The 20696-nt window shown below is 46.8% G+C and overlaps 2 protein-coding genes across 7 annotated transcripts in view; one reads left to right on the plus strand and one right to left on the minus strand.

The window, feature by feature from the left end:
* LOC119436262 (uncharacterized) overlaps positions 1 to 19928 on the minus strand; it is a 694308-nt gene extending 674380 nt beyond the window's left edge. For 3 of the 4 annotated variants that reach the window (XM_049656518.1, XM_037703060.2, XM_037703059.2), the window contains exon 1: positions 19479 to 19888. The gene's annotated coding sequence lies outside the window, so the exon portion shown is untranslated. Of the gene's footprint in view, positions 1 to 19478 lie in introns of all 4 variants that reach the window. The other variant, XM_049656511.1, reaches the window with a different exon arrangement.
* Positions 19929 to 19964: 36 nt separating this feature from the next.
* The window catches only part of LOC119436267 (acanthoscurrin-2-like), an 83156-nt gene continuing 82424 nt past the window's right edge, over positions 19965 to 20696 (plus strand). The window contains exon 1 of one of the 3 annotated variants that reach the window (XR_007463669.1): positions 19965 to 20195. Coding sequence is in view for 2 of the 3 variants with exons in the window: in XM_037703068.2 (XP_037558996.1) it covers positions 20577 to 20648 (72 nt within the window). In the remaining variant the exon portion in view is untranslated. Of the gene's footprint in view, positions 20196 to 20460; positions 20649 to 20696 lie in introns of those variants that run through there. The other 2 variants (XM_037703068.2, XM_037703069.2) reach the window with 2 other exon arrangements.

Below are 20696 nucleotides of genomic sequence, written 5' to 3' on the forward strand. Positions count from 1 at the left end.
CAAGTTATGTACCGATATGATCGCTGTAATAAGAAAACTGTGTCAATATAGCAAATTCCGTTTGTTTGCCGCGTGCCCTTGGTTCCTGCCAAATGAGTTTGTCGTCCTAATGTACACATAAACAGCTTAACAGCAAAAATTTTGCCCTCTTCAGCTTTTGCAAGGTTAACTTCTACGTTGAAATTGAATATTGAATTTCAAATTTTATGCGTCACCTGGCACAATTTTTTCGTGGTTCAGGATTGAGCACATTCTCGGAGTAAGCAGGCACTTCTGTTTTTATGCAGTATGTAGTTTTGTGAACGTTCTTAAATGAACGGCTTGCAGCTTTAAAAGTAATGCCATTAATAAATACAACATAAATTTGAATGGCCTTCGTCCATGCGTATTTGGGCTCATTTTATGATGCTTTCTGATTAGGAAAGCTTTCAGGAGTCATTTAAGATATTCTTGTTAATGCTTTCTGTCTTACCCTTTAATTGCAGCTGCATAATCTGAGGTCTGTGAGAATACATCAAGTAGCAATCATTATTATGGACAAGTTGAATTTTCTGTGGGTGGATCAGCCTGTACAAGTGCCGAAGCTAGCTCCAGGAATCATGAAGTGACTAAGATTTGATTACAGACCGTTAGGAAGCAGTAAACTTTTGTTTTGGAATGTGTTTTTGGTGAGGAAAGCTTTGCTATATCTACATGAAGGTTGGCATCCGAAGTGTGCTAGTGAACTGTTGAAAACATCTCAATACTTTGTGTGCCTTTTCATATAAAGTTGACTATGTCTAAGTAACATTTCGCAGCAGTAGTCAGCAGCTTCTGTTCAGCGAGTTGACGCAAAAGTCTGTGTGTATTGATGTTCTAGGGCTTACAGTATAGCCGACGCGAAGAGTACGAGCACAAGTGCCTGTGCTTTTTGTTTTTGTTCGCGTCTGTATTCTTCACAGCGGCTATACGATGGCATCTAAGCACCGAATCGCTCAATAAGCTTTGTAATGCCTGTAGTATATTGCGGCAACATATTTTCCACGAAATTTCCAGCTGAGCATTTTTGGGCATCTGGCTTCTTTGTCAGTCCACATAATTACATGCAATGTTTTATTACGAATGTAAGAAACACGTGTAAAAATTTTTAGTACTATTATACAAAATCATGTTTTCTGACACGGTATGTGTTTACCAGGGGTCGGTCCTCTTTAATTGGGAAATTTTCGTCACATAGCATATAATACCCTAAATTTACCACCTTTACATTTTATTCGAACATATAATATGTGCAAATAAATTGGAAAGCCGAACTCGTAGCAACACTGAATTTGATGTCCTAATTTCTCATCAAGCATAACACAACATTGGTGCCCTAGCAGGCATCAATGAATTTAGTAGGACGTTCTGGTGGGCTAGTTGGTTCATAGCTTTTAGACGTTTATAAACTGCGCAAAAAAAAACGAAGACACAAGAAAGAAAACACACAAGACACCACGAGCAGCAGACTGCCAACTGTTTATTTCTGGGATAGCAAGCAGCATATATTTCACTCATGATCCTGAACACGTGCCCGCATTGTCATTCTCACATGTGCCGATAAACAAAAAAAAATAATGTATCTGCTGTGTAACTTTGTAAACAGGATTGCGACAGGCGATCACCAAACTAACCAAGAGCCGTTCTTGCTGCGTCATCAAACGAGGGAGAGAAAACCGTGCGCATGTGAACGAAACGAAAATGGCAGATGTCACTTAACAAATAACCATGATAAAGGGGTAGGATGAGGTGATAAATACATTTGAATAAAAAATAAAACTAAAAAGAAATATAATCAACAAATAATACATCAAACAACAAGTGTAGAGGCGATGATGTGATAAAAGGCATGAAGGATAAAGAAAAAGCTTAATGAAAAAAACACCAGATGTAAAGATGAAGTCGAGGAAAACTATAAACGTGGCTATGAAAAGCATAAAACTGGTAAAAAACTATCATGGTGGTATTACAACCCGAGGACAAAGAAGGCCCCACTGCCGTTTGAAAGTGCTCATTCCAAACTAGTCAAAAGGGCCAACGTAACCCTAGCTTGTAAATCCGCCCTGGAAAAATCCTGGGAGCACAAATTAGAACTCAGTTTCAATCAGCAAGTTAGGAGTTTCCTTTCGGCTGGTTACCCTCAGAGTTTAATCACAGGTGCCTGTGAAAGTGTCTTGCAAAAACTGAAAGGTAGAAAGCAACAGAAAGAGGATATTAAGAAAGATAAACTGCAAGTCATGCCCTACATTCATCGAGTTTCGCACAACATCAAAAAGGTGGCAAGCCGCTACGGGGTCAAGGTCGTATTTTCGGCTCCATGCAAGCTTAGTAGAGTGTGCCCAATGGTGACAGGTAAGAAAAAGATTAGACTCCAGTGCTCAACCATGCACGAAACGAACTACACCGAGTGTGTTTGTGGGGTAGTGTACTCAATTCCCTTGAATTGTGGCTGCATTTATATTGGTCAAACGGGCAGGTGTTTTAATGAAAGGGCACGGGAACACCAGTGGCATGTAAAGAACAATGCAGGAGGCACTTTGGCCCAACACTGTAATAGATGCAGAGGAAATGATGAGGGCGGAAGAAATAACCCTTGCAAACCGATTCTTAAAAACGCAACGTTCTTGTTCAAATCGAGGGACCAGACCGAAAGGGAGATTGTTGAAGCTTTTTACATAATAAAAACAGGCGACAAGTGTATCAGTGTATGAAAAAACACCAGATGTAAAGATGAAGTCGAGGAAAACTATAAACGTGGCTATGAAAAGCATAAAACTGGTAAAAAAACTATCGCTGAAGCGTTGTTTCAGTGTAAAACCAACGACCAAAAAAAAATAGCAAAATTTGAATGCCAAGAAGGATTTTACAAGGCACATTCCAGAAAATTGACTTCTTCTGGTAACAACGAGAGAGACGGCGTGCTGATACACTTGTCGCCTGTTTTTATTATGTAAAAAGCTTCAACAATCTCCCTTTCGGTCTGGTCCCTCGATTTGAACAAGAACGTTGCGTGTTTAAGAATCGGTTTGCAAGGGTTATTTCTTCCGCCCTCATCATTTCCTCTGCATCTATTACAGTGTTGGGCCAAAGTGCCTCCTGCATTGTTCTTTACATGCCACTGGTGTTCCCGTGCCCTTTCATTAAAACACCTGCCCGTTTGACCAATATAGATGCTGTCACAAGTCAAGGGAATTGAGTACACTACCCCACAAACACACTCGGTGTAGTTCGTTTCGTGCCTGGTTGAGCACTGGGGTCTAATCTTTTTCTTACCTGTCACCATTGGGCACACTCTACTAAGTTTGCATGGAGCCGAAAAAACGACCTTGACCCCGTAGCGGCTTGCCACCTTTTTGATGTGCGAAACTCGATGAATGTAGGGCATGACTTGCAGTTTATCTTTCTTAATATCCTCTTTCTGCTGCTTTCTACCTTTCAGTTTTTGCAAGACACTTTCACAGGCACCTGTGATTAAACTCTGAGGGTAACCAGCCGAAAGGAAGCGCCTAACTTGCTGATTGAAACTGAGTTCTAATTTGTGCTCGCAGGATTTTTCCAGGGCGGATTTACAAGCTAGGGTTACGTTGGCCCTTTTGACTAGTTTGGAATGAGCAATTTCAAACGGCAGTGGGGCCTTCTTTGTCCTCGGGTTGTAATACCATCATGATAGTTTTTTACCAGGTTTATGCTTTTCATAGCCACGTTTATAGTTTTCCTCGACTTCATCTTTACATCTGGTGTTTTTTTCATTAAGCTTTTTCTTTATCCTTCATGCCTTTTATCACATCATCGCCTCTACATTTGTTGTTTGATGTATTATTTGTTGATTATATTTCTTTTTAGTTTAATTTTTTATTCAAATGTATTTATCACCTCATCCTACACCTTTACCATGGTTATTTGTTAAGTGACATCTGCCATTTTCGTTTCGTTCACATGCGCACGGTTTTCTCTCCCTCGTTTGATGACGCAGCAAGAATGGCTCTTGGTTAGTTTGGTGATCGCCTGTCGCAATCCTGTTTACAAAGTTACACAGAAGATACATTATTTTTTTGTTTATCGGCACATGTGAGAATGACAATGCGGGCACGTGTTCAGGATTAAGAGTGAAATATATGCTGCTTGCTATCCCAAAAATAAACAGTTGGCAGTCTGCACTCGTGGTGTCGTGTGTGTTTTCTTTCTTGTGTCTTCGTTTTTTTTGCGCAGTTTATAAACGTCTAAAAAATCAGTGAATTGTCTATTGACAATTTTCAATGTGTTGCGAACTAACATTGTTTTTCCATGCTTAATATGCTCGCATTTACTTGCATTGCTTATACCACTGCTTATGATAGTGATGAAACGATACGACATTAGTTTTTGTATTACAGCACTTTATAATACTCATGCTACTTCTCATTTCGTTATGTATATCCAAATTTATGCTCAAAATGTCTACTGCGCAAAGCCAACAGACTTCGTTATTTTTCGGGCTGGGGGGGAAGCATAGGGTGGAAGCGGACTTTTATATTTATGGTGACCTGTATTTTCTGTGCCAATTAAAACAGCCTTTGCATTATTTCATAATATGTTTTGCTTAGTTGCTTAGTCTTAAAAGTATTCGATAAAGAATGTGCATCAGATTTCATCCAGTGTTGGTGCATCAACCTTATTATTACATGAGCACTGGCATAGGTGTATTCTACTTAAAGGTTTAGATCTGAGCATGTCTGAATCCTTCAAAGTGCCGTTTTAAGCGTGCGTTCTAGTCCCATATTGTATGATGTGACAAGTTTTGTGCTTAATATCAAACATCACTGCTCCAAATGCGATCCAGGTGATAGAAGACATAATTCTGCATATTTTAGCCTATGCCTTTCTTAAATATGTGCCTTTTAATTATTTAGAGCGAAGTTATTAAGGGCTAGGTTCCCCAGGTTCGTGTCCGCGTATAGAAAAAACTATCATCATCAGCATTTGCTTTGGCTCCATGTGCGTGGTGGATGGCTCTATGTGCGTGGCGGTTTTCCGCCAGTTGTGCCTTAGCACAGGTGTCAAAACGGATGATGGATGGCCCAATGTTATACCCCTCGCCACCCCCGATGCCTCTTTCATAAGCGTCGCGATACTCGGCGGCGGCACGTCCCACCAATCGTTGCGCCCCTTTGTCTCGTGACGCAGAGATCGCGCTATCGCTGTTATCAGCAGTTGCCCTTTGGACTTGCATTGGGACTGGACGCTCGTTTAACCACATCTTCCAGGATCCCCACGATGCCGTGCAGTGTGCCGCGGCTATGAACGCCGTCACTCATACGCTAGTCTATGACGATAGGGCAGACGTGGTGCAGCAAACACACTACTTGGTCGTCACATCAGGCGAAAACAAGACACCGGTGTCCTTGCTCTTTGACGAACATGCCGAAGACTCTCAATATAGTCAATAATGGTAATATATAAGTTCACTATAGCAATATTCACTATAGCAGACCCACCATAGTAACTTCTTCGCTGGCTTCCATCTTTACAGTAGTGGAAGAGCTCTGAATTTTTGTATTTGTTTTCTTCTACTCAATGAGAAATGATCCACATTCTACAACACCAGCGATTTTTGATTTAGAGGACCCAACAGGCTTACGTTCCGCTTTCGTATGCATAAGCCGCTTAGGTCCCAGCTGAACGCAAGCAGACTCTGGGTTCTTGGGTGCGCAAGCCACTTGAATCTAATAGTGTAAATCTTATGTGCGCCATCAATATTGGCGTCTGCTGTTATTGTCAACCAATGTAGCATACGATAGGCTCTGTGAATTCGGCCCCATGGCCCATACTGACAAAGCCGAGAGCGATTATATTTTGGGCAAAGATAGCCTGCCAATGATAAACAGCTTTAACGAACGTAAAGAGTTTTTAATTTAGATTATAGTGATTATGAGAGGGGTTGGTCAATTTGGAATTTCTGATAAGTGCATGGAAGTACTTTAGGCTGGCGTTAGTCTTGCCGCCACGCAATTGTTTTTTTTTTCTGCATACGTCGCTAGAAAAGGAAAAAAAAAACTCAAGGTGCCTTATTGTGATATCTGTAATCAGAAAGTGTGATGCGTTCATCAGTGACCACAATAGGGAAGGACAATTCAAGTCGAAATGGGGGCCGCTTAACCATAAAAATTCATCTCATGATCAGTCGCAATCGACGTCTACATAGCGTTCGTATTCTATCCTTTATGCTTGGTTACGTAGCATTGGTAGAACCTTCTTGTCGCTTATATAGCGTATGTCGGCTCGTGGGCTAGCTAACCGTCAGGGGTAATTCACCATGGTGGACTCATGATGCAAAATATTTCGAGACAAGCCGAGCACGTCAGCTGGTACAAACTGGCCTGGCCCTTCACAAAGACAGCTGTGCGCGCCAGACTGCATGCACATGAAGCAGCTGCTTTCCACGCGTCTTCAATGAAGCGTGAAACTCCGAATGACCTCTTTTGTGGCGCGAGAAACGCCGCATAGCAGCTCATCGCGTGTTCTAAGCAGTGCCTTGTTCATAGGGGTAGAGGGCGTTTTTTTAAATATTGCATGACCTGCATGACCTGCATGGGAGCAGTCATCTTGTTGTTGTCTGATAAAGCACATCGCAGCAATGTTTAGGCTAACGGCCTGCTTCAGATTTTCCACAGCCCATGACAGACCTACCACAAAACAAGAGTAGCAGGAACATACGCGTATGTATCGCAGCTGCCCTAATTATATTTTCAAGCGAAGCTTGTATTGTCTTACAAGTGTCGGTGGCGTCACGTAATAAAACCCGCTTCTCCCAGAGACCCGGCTGGCAGGATTCTCGCTGCGCAGGCACCGAATCACGTGACGCGCGCGACCAATCAGGTTCGTTTGGTGTGTCGCGGGGAGGGAAAAGGAAGAAAAGGGGGTTGGCGCGCGCTCCGCCGGGCTTCCCCCGCCTCATATCAATTTTGGTTATTGGATGGGAAGGCTTTCGTGATTCGTTGCGCCGAGGAGCAGGCTGCGTTTGAGCAACGGCGCCACGAACTCTCTCGGGAAAGGGCTCGTCGTCGACGTTCCGATTCTAGCATGAGGGCTTCCGACGCCCAGGCAAAACGTCAGCGAAGAGCCGCGGACCCCGAGTTGCGGGAGCGCGATGTTGAGGCCAAACGTCAACGAAGAGCCGCCGACCCTGAGTTTAGGGCAAACAAAGCGGAATGCATGCGACAGCGTCGTCTTGCCTTCCAGGAACCCGACAACGGTGGTGCACGCCTCGGCAACGATAGCGCCAACTTCCCCAGTGCGACAGACAGGTTTCAACGCGAGTTTCTCCACCGGAACTTCGGAGCCAGCTGCAGCGTGTGTGACCGGTTGTGCTTCGAGCACAACGTGGTACTCGTCAGTGCAATTCGTTCCGAGGAACACCGAAGAAACACACGACAAGCTTCGCTTACCTCCATTTTCTCGACAGAGGAAGGCCTGGTGATTTTTACCTGCTTGCTTACGCGTACATTCTGCGCGCGCTAATACAAACGGAACACCTTTCTGCGATCTAAATACGTAGACGTGACGCCTAATCCAAGTTAGGAGGCACAGTGTTCACTTGTCCAGCAGTGCACGAACTCTTGCTCAGAACTCAGCTCCTAATTTCTGCAATATTACCATATTCATTGCGTAGTGTACAGGACATGCAAGTCTCCAGGTACTCGGTGTACTTGGCCACAGTAAGCCTTCACTTGTCTTTGCAACTTATACAGGCAGCCTGATGCAATAAGGAACGCTACCGTCGGCTGCAGTTTGTTGATGCGTGCCTTTTCAGCATGTCCTCAGCTCGGCGGCTTGTTACGAAGGGCGTGTAAATACAAATATTTGTGACCGATTAAAATAGATCCATACACAAATCAAGCGCAATTGAATACCGAATAGTTTTCGAATAATGAATAACTTTTTTAGCACTAATATAAAACGATGTTTCCATCCTTGTACTTGTGACATTACCAAGTCTCTGTCATTAAACTGCGCGTTATCAACGACCTTTTAATACAGCTGTTTTCGCACTCTAAGCATTCTTTGGAGCATACGTGGTCATGCGTCATTAATGAAAATTAAGTTTTAAAGGGCACTTTTGTGAGCCCGTTAGCGTCTGTGTCGACTTAAACACTAAGGTAGGAAAGCGAAATGTCTGCAAGCCAGCTTGGTTTCGTGAATTTCAACTGAACATAAGTTCTTGGTCCTGCTCTCCCTTGTGGTTTCAGCACTAGGTTTCAGTCACAAGGATGTGTTTGACGCTGTGTATGATTACATTCAAGCTACAAAATAGTTACCAAGCTGATCCCAGCTTTCATTACAATCCCTATTATAATTATACATTTCTTCCAGCCTAACTTGTTCAGGGAACCTTATTTGATATATTTAAATGTAATCATCTATTCATCTGGTTGAAATAATGAAATAACAATGTCATCCCAGATGTTCTAACTTTTCCAACGATCTATTCGTTCCTGTAAAAAATTCGGCAGAACCCATCTCACGATGACTGTCGTAATGCGTTTAGCATTGAATCAAATAGCTACACAATGTATTGCCATCGTCGAAACGAGTCATGTATGAGGCGTATACTGCAGTGGGACTCCTCTTTTGCGCTTCCCTAAGAACAGTCGGTGCCATCTAGTGGGGCCGCTGCGAAGCCTTCGCATGGCCTCCGAAATGTATGGCGCGCCGATGCATGCGAACGCTGACAAACACGCATGCGGCAACCGGGCTCCTCTCTCGCGGTTCTTTTATTGCGATAGCAATTATATGAACACTCGAAGTACATTTCTGCCGTCGTCGTCGTCGCCGTTCTCGTCGCCGTGAGGTTCTGTATAGGCTGTTTCACATGGCGCGATTGGGGCGAAAAAAAAAATCGTTCTGCCGCGCACATCGCAGAGCGATTTTCGATGACAGCTTTCACATGCGTCTGCGACAGCGCGATTTCCGTCGCAGCGACGCCGAAGGTCGCCCCTGCTCACGAAGCATTCAAGCCTGCATTGCTAAATAAAAAGAACGTGGAAACTTGCAATATTTTAATGTTTTCTATGATTATTTGAAAATAGAATGAGTACACTATTTTTTAATGTTTAAAAGCGTTGAGACTTTACGATCGCTTAGTCCGCAATCGCGGTGAGTGAAACGCTGCACAACACCGCAAGTATGAGCGTGCGGCTAGTGCGGTGTCGGTGGGGTGGTTTTGTTTAGTACCTCGTTGTTGCGGTAATATACCGAAGCTACAACTTTTCTCCTGGAGAAGTATTTGCTTCTGCAGAAGAAGCGACCATTTAGTGTGCAAGCACCTGGCACAATTTGTAGCGATGAAGAGGTTCACGACGGTGACGATCAAGTGGGTACGTCCCGTATGTTGAAGGCGGCACCTGCTCCCGACCTAGATAGCGTGCAGCGTCTTCTTTTAAACGAATTGTGTGAGCTGGAGAAAAAAAAATGTTCATAAAGCTCCTGAGCCACAGGCGCTGGTGGGTACGCTCTCATTGAAACTGGTGCGCGACATTGCTCCGCTGAGCTTCCAACATGCGGTAAAACAGCAAAGCGCCTATTTCGACGGCGCTTGCTGTTACGTCACACGTTGCCCCGCCCACATCGTGCCGATCGCTGCGACTCGACGACGGCGCGACCAACATGTTGGAATCCAGTCGCGGCGAGCCTGCGACGTCGCGGCGGTCGCTGAGCGACGGAATTCGCTGTGTCGCTGTGTGAAAATCGCGCCATGTCAAACAGCCTGAAGTCCAACGGCGATAAAATCGTCGCCGCGCGCCGTACGCTGTGTGTGCGAGTGAAAGCGTACGAAGGTGAGCCGGCAATCGCGGCTCAATGTAGCCACGCGAGGGAGGAAGGCAGGCCGGAAGCGCGCGTTCTTCTTTCGTGCGCGAGGCACGGGGGCAAGGCGACGGATAGGGAGAGGGAGGGGGGGGGTACTTTCTGCTCCGCCGGCTGCTGCTCACAGCGCGGCGGCGCGGGCGCCGCATCTAAAAAGCAATCTGCGGTGTGGGCGAAGTGCGCGCCTGCGTGGGCCTCATCTTCAAAGCGATCTGCGATGGGGACAAAGTACATGCGCCGTATGCCGGTAGCTTCGTATGCGCTGTGCTTTCGACGTTCAGTTCGCGTTGAAGCGAGACGAGAGACCGCGCGAAGGTCAATTTGCCTGCTGCTGCTGACGCGCTTTTTCACTCTGGCGTTTTCACAGCGAGTTTCCGCGGTCATCGAGCGAGATGTGTTCATGTTTACCTGTGCGCTCGTGACACCATGCTTGTCTATTTAGTTAGTAAGCGAATGTTTACAACTTTACACGGCCAGTTAAACTACTATCCTTGCTTCCCATAGTTGTCTGCTAATTTGCTATCGCAATCGATGCTTCGCCTTTCGGGCGAAACTGCGACTTTTTTTTTGTACACGCTGCCATCAAGTGGCGCTGCCGAGAAGTTCGCACGTGGCCTCCGAGATGAGAAGCGTGGCGCGCCGGTGCCTGCGAACCCTAAGAATGATTCCCTCGCTTGCTGCACAACTGGGGAACATACTCAGTAACCCAAGTTGGCGAGAGATTCACTGAAGAGCGATACATACCTAGTTCATTCATGGCGCCGCTCGTTAAAGTGTTGACGTGAAACACGTTCATTGAAAAACAGCACATACCCAGTACATGTGTGGCGCAGCCTGCGAAACCATCGGGATGCTGTCCTTGAGGAAAGCTTGTGACGGGGATTTGATTCCCCCCCCCCCCCCCCCCCGCATCGCATAAATTTAAAGGATCTTTTTCGTCATTGTAGAGTGGCACATTCCCTGTGGTACATACCTAAGTACGCACGTTGGCGTCAAAGACGTTCATTGAATACCGGCACATACCTACTGGCTCATACCCCGTGACTTGGGCTGGCATCGAAGAGGTTCATTGAAGAGCAGCACAGACCGAGTGGCACGTACCAAGTTCTTCAACTAGGCGTCAAAGAGTTTAATTGAACAGCGGGATACCTACACAGTCCCCCATCTTCAGTGATCCATGTCGGCCTCAAAGAGCTTCGTTGAAGAGAGGCACATAAGTACACATACAGAGTGACCAAAGTTGGGCTGACGGTTGGTTTTGAACACTGTTCCCTCAGCACAGCAACCCCCGATGCGCTACTCATTCGACCATAAACTACCCAGTGAGCCAGGTAAGCGGAAAGACGGTTGCATGCATGCATGCATACATACATGCATACATACATACATACGTACGTACATGCATGCATACATGCATACATACATACATGCATACATGCATGCATAGCCCTTGGAAAGTGCGTGAGGTACCTTAAGAATGTTAATATGAGTGAAATCAAGGCTTCGACGGATACCCGTCTGGTCGGGAAGAACCATTGAATAAAAAGGCATCCAAAGCCCCCGGGTACGTGCCTTGTCTTGAATCCTCCTCCTCCTCCTCCTCATTATCGTCATCAGAACGCCGTTTTCTCTGTCTCCGCTGTTTTCTCCTAATTTCTGCGTATATCTTTGGAAGGCCGCCTGCTTGTGGCGTGAATGCAAGTGGACGTCCCCGCGCCTCTCCCGGGGATGACGATCTCAGCGGCTGCTTCCTCCAGGAAGCGGACGACCAGCCTCCAGAGCGACACGGACTACGAAGACACTCTTGTCTACTTGATCAGCAGTGAGGATTTATCCAATGATGACCTTGAACTTGTTCGGAGCCGCAAGACCAAGCGAAGATACAGCAGGGCTCCTGTCCTCAGGGAGGTACTGGCTCACCTATGCCTTCTTTTTCACCATGGCTCGCCCAATGCCTTCATTCGCGCTGTAGTAAAAAAGCCGCAATCTTCCAATGGACTACCAGATGTCTGAGGACCCGAATATCAGACTTCCATCAATTTGTTTTACGCGCAAGTGTGCATGCGCCGTCTGTGAAATCGGCGAGATTAAGTAGGATGCCACCGAGTTGGGACCCGGAAGCGAGCGCCAGAGGAGTAGGGCGCATGGAGGTGGAAAGGAGAAGAGTGTGGCGGAGGGCGTGAAGAGGAAGGAGGCGGAACGTCGTGGAGGAGGAGGGTAGGTGGAGGCGCGCTGAGTTCACCTCCTCTGGCAGTTGCTACGGGCTCTGTGTGCGCTATGGATGTACCGGGTTCGTCTGGCCATCGAGAGGCCGAACACCGAGAGAGAAGGATGGAGTAGCAACTAAAGCGGCGGCAGGCGGAGCGCGAGTCGACTGACTCCGAAGTCATCGGCAAGCGCCGGGAACGTGCTGAAGAAGGCCGGCAAAATGCGTGGGCTTGGCGTGCCCAGGAGACTCCCGAAGAACGTGCTAGATGGCTTGCGCAATGCGGGTCACTTCACTATAATTTTTACAAATCGCTTCCCCATACTGGTCATTTCTGAACCAAATGCATCGGCGTTGATCTGGCTGATCTCGTCCACATGCGGTGCGCTCAGCAAAGTAATCATCTACATCTATACGAATTTTACGAATGTTGCCGACAGAGTAGAACCTCATGACGACAGTCGATATGTCAGCGCGCATATTGAAAAGAACAGTGTCCGTTACACTAATTGGAGCATATCCTCAGCAAGTCGCTTTGACTGCCAGAGGCTTAAATAAAAATGTTAACGACCATAAATTTCGATCAGGGGGGGGGGGGGGTTCAAGGTTGTTCTTGTCCCCCCGAACTTGTCCATAGGGGGGGGGGACGGAGTTGAAGCTCCCCCATTCCCCGGGGCCGGAAAGATTAGAAAACACTGCCTTTTGTTGTGAACATATATACTGCTCTAATCTTGTCATGTAGTAGAATTTAGAGCGCTTCCCAGGGTATGTCGTTATTATATAACATACATACAGCCATAAGCAAGCCTTTGCAAAGATTGAAACAACCTGTTTAAAAGCTTCACGGCCCTTTTACATTGTTTGTTAGCTCTTGATCAATACCGACTGCATTTTTGGTTAACAATTCGCAAGAACAGCGAGTCCGAAACCTAAACCTCATTTCAGCGGTTTACCAGCTCCCATCAGGTAACTTCGATTCGATCAGACGGTCAACTACTGCACTTATCTTCATGTCTCCCGAAGAGATGGCGCATCATCGGCTGTCACGTGACTACGGGAGGCATAAGCGCGATGGCACCGTGTGAAGCCCGATCTGTCAGCCCTACGTTACCAAGTTTTCGACGTGAAACTTAATGCGCACGTCCTCACCCTCCCCACCCCCGCCTTCCCCCTTCCCGGGAATAAGAGGTTGCTACGCCTCTGTTAAAGACCGCTATAGTCCCTCAGTACTCACAGGTGACTTCAAAGCACATCGCCAGCTTTGGGGAAGCATCAAGACTGACTCCAGAGGCAGGGGTATTTTCTCCTTTGCCGCACACCATGATGCGTGTCATGTGAATGACTTTAGTCCAACGTCGCGGCGGGGCACGACATAAAGCAGCTGCTTGGACTTGACGTTGGTGTCAGGGCGCTTCTCTTTAAGTGTCAATTGGTTTACGGACATAGATACACAAGGAAGCGACCATATTAGCGGAGGTGGTTGATCCTCTTCTACTATATTGCGTGCAGTTGATCAGTCAAGGTTTGAGGAGCATCAGGATGACGCATATTGGGAAGGCATTTCACACAATACAGGAAATACAATTGCGGAAGCAATGAAAACATTCATCTACTCGTTTACAATGTCATCAAGGTGAGCAGACTTCGATATAAAACTGGAGAGGTTGCGTGCAGCACGCCGACAGGCGGAAAGGCGATATTGGCGCGCGAAGCCTATTCGAGCTCTCGGGGTTTCACGACACATACGAAAGAAAAGCCAGCGTGATATGGATAAACTAGATGACAAGCGATGGAAATCTTTCGGTCAGTCGCTTAGTCGTCGTAGACCTCATCGACTGCTTTCACAACACTGTCGATGTTGCCAGATCGCTGTCGCGCATATGGAGGACCATAAGGGGTCTTCGTTCTTGTCAGATTCAAAGACAGCCTTTATCTGCTCCGGCATTCTGCCAACGCCGCTCGAAAGATGTGGTGGAAGGGTTCTTCGCAAGGGTTGCTGCATTATTACTGATGCAGCTCTAAGTTTCGTCGCTGAGGCACGCGTACCAGAAATGAAAGGGCAATTTTCATTCGAGGAGCGTGACGCTGCTTTGGCGACCTGAAGGCGTTCCTCGTCAGCAGGATGACTTCACGTACGCTGCCCTATGTCACTCTGGAATAGTGCATGTGGTGAGCTGATAAATTACTATAAATGTGTCATGGCAACAGTGGCGCCATCCCTAGACAGTGGAAATTGAGCCACTTGATCCCTATCCTGAAATCTGGGCAAGTCTACGGTCACATTATCATCATATCGTCCGACTGCACTTTCCAGCTGCGTCAGCGAAATGATGGAAAGAATGATTCTTGCTGGCCTGGAATGGTAGCTTGAGTGATTCAACATCTATCGCGACATCATGGTGGGCTTTCGGCGAGGTCGCTCAGCGATCGACAACGTTATTGACTTCGTTACCAGGGTCCAAGAACACAAAAACCACCAGCGCCTATCAATGACACATTTTTTCGATGTCAAAGACACATACGACAACGTCACCCATGAAGTCATACTAAGCTCACTAGAAGCTGTAGGAGTTGGTGGTCAGGTGTATCACTAGATACGGGACTATTTGACTGCGAGGTGCTTTTTGATTCAGACCGAGGATGGTCCAGCTTCGAAACACTACATCTGCCGTTGTGTCGTGGTGCGCCGTGGTGGCCACAGGGAGAGGCGTTGAACCCCATATTTAATCTTGTCCTAATAGGACTTGCTGAGTACTTACCACGCACAGTTCATTTCTCAATATACGCTGATGACATTTGCATTTGGGCCTCTGCGGTGACTTGCCCTCAGGTGTAGACCAGGCTTCAGCGGAAGGCAACTATGACATGGTCTTATGTCCAAGAACAAGGTATCAGTGGATCTAAGGAAAAGTGCAAGTTGGTTGCCTTTACGCGCAAACCTATGTCATAGTGTCCCATTTTAATCAACGACCGATCTGTGTCCTATGATAAGACGCATCGCTTGCTTGGAGTCATCATTGACTGCAACCTATCGTAGGGCCCTCACTGAGAGAGCCCTCACTGCGTCTATCTTAAGAAGTTATCTGCCACTGCTCAAGTGTGCGAATTCTTCTGCAGAAAAATTGGGGTACACTAGTGCAATTTATGAGCACTGCAGCCGAAAAGTCGCTGTTCCTGAGAGTATGCAAGGCCAAGTCCTACGCACACGATTAGGGTTACCTCGATGCACCTCAACACCAACAACAATCGCCATCGCAAGAGACCATATGATTCAGACCCACGTAGCTGTCGTCCTTTGCAGAGCGCACATTCGCCACTTTTCAAAGATCCCCGACAATCACTTAGCTTCCCTGCGGGCAGAGTGACCTCAAGTGACCTTTTCACTAGTGATTAGCGCTCATCAAGAGTGTATACTGTCAACTTATACACCTGCAGCGAAACATTTATTTCCTGTGCATTGCCTACGACAGCCTCAAGTGAACCTAGCTATTCCGGGAATTGAAAAGAAGGCCAATCATGCGTCCCAGGAAAGGCAAGTTTTCTCGAGTTCTCCGAGTGTATTCAATTGCCGACTGCGTAAGCTGAACTCCTCGCTCGGCTAGAATTGCCAACTAGCCTCTCCCGCTGCAAGTAACTTTGTTGTACCGCTTATGACTGGGAGTGGCATTTACGAACACTTACTCCTAGCACATTGTAATGCTCGATAGCCCGACGTGCGAGTCCGTTAGGTGCGAGAAAACCATTGAGTACCTGTTGTATACCTGTCCTCGCTATGAAGTCTAACGCCTCTATTTTAGGACTTTAAGTCGACTGGACCCGAGACCATTTTTTGAGTCAAAGATACTCGGACCATGGCCACATCCGTCGCTGGCACAAAAAGCTGTTCATGTATACTAGAGCAGTTCTTGAAGTGCACGGGCCTGAGTGACCGTTTACATTCCTCTGCATCATTGCCCGTGCACACAGTGTTCAGTCTGTCTCTTTTATTCTTTATTCTTTCCATTCCCACTTTCCGTACCCCCTGTGTAGGGTAGCAACCGGACGCTCGTCTAATAGGTTCTTCCCGCCTTTCTTCTCCTTGCTTCCAGTTTCTTTTATACACTAAATAACAATAAAAAAACGCGTCAACAGAGCAAGAATTGAAGCACTTACTCTCTTGTTGAAATGGTCGCTGCGTATGGTGCCACATTATATGAAGCAATGTTTCCATGAAGCGCATTCAGATTTAATTAGAAGCAACCGCACAGACGCAGTTTTGAAAGAGAATGATCGCGGTTTAGCTGTAAAAGTCTGGCTCCCAGAGCCGCGCAACGTGCTCTGTTAACTCCTCGTTGTATATGTCAACGGTTGCCGGGATGAAATTCATCGCTACTGTGCTTCAGTTTCATGCTTGATCGTTTTTGATGACGTGAAATATCCAGAAATTATCCAGAAAATATACTCATTTGCAAATAATGACTATTTGATTAGAGGACCGAATCAGATAGATCAATTTTTGATTCGTTATTCGAAATTTTCGAATATTTGCGCACCCCTACTTTTTCGAGCCTTCAGGAGCACTGAAGTGAAAGCAGGACTGCATATTCGCCCGCATTTACGTTGTTAAAACTTCATATATTATAACACGCAGCGACAGACCATGTTAGGCTTATTTACTTGCAGTTTGAGTGAACCAAGAAATCATACATCGGTGACCGTTACACTTGTTACCACACCGTGTTTCCATGACACCATGTTTCCATGACATGCGAAAAAATTTTAGGGACGCTGAAAATTAAGCTAAAGACTCAATGACAGAAGGGTTGTTTGGCTATAATATTCTTGCCAAGGCACAATGAAGAAAAGTGAAGGCACCATAGAGTTTTTTTGTCAGCATAGAGCTCAGTGTGGCAATGACGGGGAATATGCCGTAAAATTAACGGACCCTATAGTTAGAAGGGCACCACCACGTTCTTTGACTGTTTCGACTTTATGACATTGCATGTTTGCCGGAATTACGGTCTTCAGGTTAGGGATTATGATTTTGTCTGACTGTGCCTTTTTTTTTAATTGAAAGGCGCTATAACACACTTCAGCCGGCGTACTGCTTTTGTATCACTTCAGTTTAATTTGGATCACTTTGCCAGTGCATTTTTTGTGCATGTTTCAATCGACTTCGTTGTAATCACTTGTAATGTAACTATAAACAGCAAGTCTAAATATACTGCAGCGCAGGCCTAAATGTAAGCCTAAATATACAGCAACATCAAATAGAAAGCCTAAATATACTAGAACAATATTAATAAAAAAAGATGAGGATGTTCAAGATACCGCATTCGCATAAAAAGCTGTAATCCAAATATTGCATAGCTGTATGATAGCTGACGCCTCTTTGTGACTCGATTTAGGCCAAAGACGTACACGAGGGCCTCAGTTGCGCAAGTGCGTTTATATATGACGCCTGCGATTCTTTTTTCAGGCCTCGAGATCCAGCGGCTCAACTGCAGGATTTATCCTCCCCCTCACAAAAGCTCAGCACTGAAGAGGCAGTAGCTCTCAGACTTATCCAAATTAACGCATTTCCAAACCTACACAGATACAGCAAAATGTACCCACTAAGATATCGCGGCATCTGCCCCTGATGCGGCGACACACGCCCTACACTCTTCCACATCTCGTGAGGGTGCGGGGACAAACCTCAACACTTAAAGCCGCCTAGCACGTCACTTGAGCGGTGGGAGGTACAGCTGACCGGCTATACCCTGGCGGGCCAAGAAGCGCTCGTCCAACAAATTCGTCGAGCAACCATGCATAGCCTGTGGAGTCCTGGAATAAGGACACCACCCACTCGACCTCAAGAGCAACGACCTCGATGGTTCAAATAAATGTTTTCTCTCTCTCATAAATTAATAAGCAGCGGGCATATTTCATGCACCCTACCTATTTTCTGGGTCCAAGTGCTATTGATTCATTAAACAAAAAGAAAGAAGGAAAGGATGCGTTCCGATATTTTAGTTATTCAACATTTCTCTATAGTGCTTCTTCCTAGACTCTTATAATGTGCTTCTTAAATCACCCGATTCTCGGCCAATCTCCACCTTAGTGGTGTTGAGCCACTCTCGGAGGCAAACAGACAAACAAACAAACATACTTGAGTACATAGGTCTGTGACCACTAACCAGTTTTCTGGGCCAAATCTATGCGCGCACCACATGTCAAATGAGAGCGCAAAATGAGGCATATGTACTATGCACATATGCTGTCAACTAAAGTAAACAGAAGTGCTCATCAAATAATAGCACGAAAGGCTCTACGACACGGAAGGAGCTGCACTCTCCTATATATGATGTCCGAGGGGGGAGAGGTCTAAAGCGCGCTACATTTCCACTGAAAAACCAATCGCTGGGCCCGTCGCGAGAGGAAACTTTGCAGTAGGCAAGCATACATGGCGGAAAAGCAAGAGGGCGCTATGTTCGATTCAGATCGGAGTGAAACATGCGCCGGGCGCAAATTAAGACCAACATGCGAGACAAGGAACGGTCTCGTTGAAAAGAAAAGCAGGAACAAATACAAACAAACATACAAACAATAAAAAAAAAGCATACGCAGTACTTGTTTAAGAGGGCTCTCATAACCAGCGCGAAACGACGAAGGGAACAGAAAGAACGAAAATAACAGGACACCGGTCTTAAATGTTTTGGGCGAATGTCATAAATTGCGACAGGAAGAGCAGCTGCCACACTGAAGGAAAATATGGAAATGTTTTGCAAGACTTGAATACAGAGTTTGGTCGCGACAGTAATTTTAAACACACACTAAACAGTGATACGCGTAGATAAAAAGCGTTTGTGCTAGCGCTGCTATCGTGATTAACCCTGATATAACCTCCAAAAACCTATTCCAAACGGACCATTCTAATGCGTGCGCAATGACAGAAGGAGAAGGAACAATACGTGGGACATCCCTCGCAGAGAAAGAAGCTTTCCTTTTAGCACCCAAAGGCAAGACGGCGTCTCACTCCTTGTCAATGTTTTTTTAACGTAATCTTTCCTGTTGAAGCTGGCTCAAGCAAGCTCTAAACGTTTCATCCCACCGACAATCTGTAAAACTTCAGCAGCAGCTTGCCACAGAACACATGCATTGTTGCCATTTTGCTTGTTTACGCGTATTTAATGCAGCGTTCTGATGACTGCTTTCTTGTTCCGCACTTCCTGAAGCTCCGGCGTTTGTTGGCACCTGACGAGTATACGAGATAGCGACCGCACACAGGGGAAATCTATTCCATGTATTCCGAACAGACTAGGCGAACGCAGCCTGAAGAACCATCGGCGTGCACAGCAGATTGCGAGAATGAGGCAGTGATGAGATCACCGACTCATTCTCAAGAGCGCGCTGCCGCCGACGGGGGAGGAAATCAAGGCGGTTGGATGCTCACCGGGAGGTACGCGGTCGTCTCTCGTCGGGCGGCAGCGTGTGCGCCGCCTAATCCGTCTTGGCGCCTTCACGAGCTCGAGGACAACAAGCGCCGCGCAGTACCTGAGCACACGGGGGTTGTCACGCAACTGCTGTTGCCGGATAGGGTAAAGCGAGCCGCGTGGCCGTCGTAGTCATAGGTGCGCCGCGCACTGTGACGAGTCGCAGAACGCGCAGAAGCACCGTCGCCGGACGGCAAGCGCACGCCACCTGACTGCGTCGTCGACACAGCTGCTGCCTCCCTCGGAAGAGAGGTGGGGGTGAGCGGCGGCGAACCCGGGGCTACGTTAGGCTTACCGGCGCACGGACTTTTCCGCTGCACTGCTTGTGGCAAAGCGACACGGATCCAAGCCCGGGCGCTGCTTGCGCAGCGAAGGGTCAGAACGAAGAAAGCTGGTCGCGGTGGGTCACGTGTTCGCTTTGCCGCCGGCGCCGCTCCCAACAGCTGCCCGCCTGACGCCGGCTTCCCAGGTTGCGGCTGCCGCGACGCGGACCTTCTGAAAGGTCGCTCCTCGCGCGCTGTTTACCCTTGGTCGCTTAACCACGCGTACGCCTAGCCCGGGCCCAGAACGCGGTCAGGGGCCACGGTCAATGTGGGAGCGAATGCTGCGCAGCTCAGCGTGCGCGGCAGACATGAATTCGACATGCGCATGCCTGCGACCTTGACGGTGCGGTACCGGTAAGAGCGTGTTGCAGAAGTCCCTGTGATGCGGCAGGTCAGGAATTCATTTGAGTGTGGCAAAAATCGCACCCGAATGCAATAGCCAAGCTATACAAAGACTACCAATTAGACATTTTTCTCTGTTGCCGTTTTCGACCAGATAAGAGTTTGTGTTGTTCTCAAGCGAACGTTGTAGTCAAGTCATCGTTATTCCGCAGCGATATTTCTCCACGAAAGAAAATTTGCCATCCCCCTTTGTTATACGGCCAGATTCTTTGTTGTATTTCTTAGATTCTTTGAAGACAAACAAGATATTGTGGAATTATTTCTCTGTGGGTTCGGCGGCGGTGTGCAGCTGCTGGAGCGCTGACGCACAACGTCTCTTTTCTGTGCATAGCAATGGAAAGATCTTTCGATGTCGCATGCAGGAAACACACTTCATACGTCAGCGCTCACCTAATTACGCACTTGGTAAGTCGAGACAGATTACCTCAACAATCAAACTTAATTAGCTCCCGC

Source organism: Dermacentor silvarum, chromosome 1 (genome assembly GCF_013339745.2).
Source record: "Dermacentor silvarum isolate Dsil-2018 chromosome 1, BIME_Dsil_1.4, whole genome shotgun sequence".
Lineage (NCBI taxonomy): Eukaryota > Metazoa > Arthropoda > Arachnida > Ixodida > Ixodidae > Dermacentor > Dermacentor silvarum.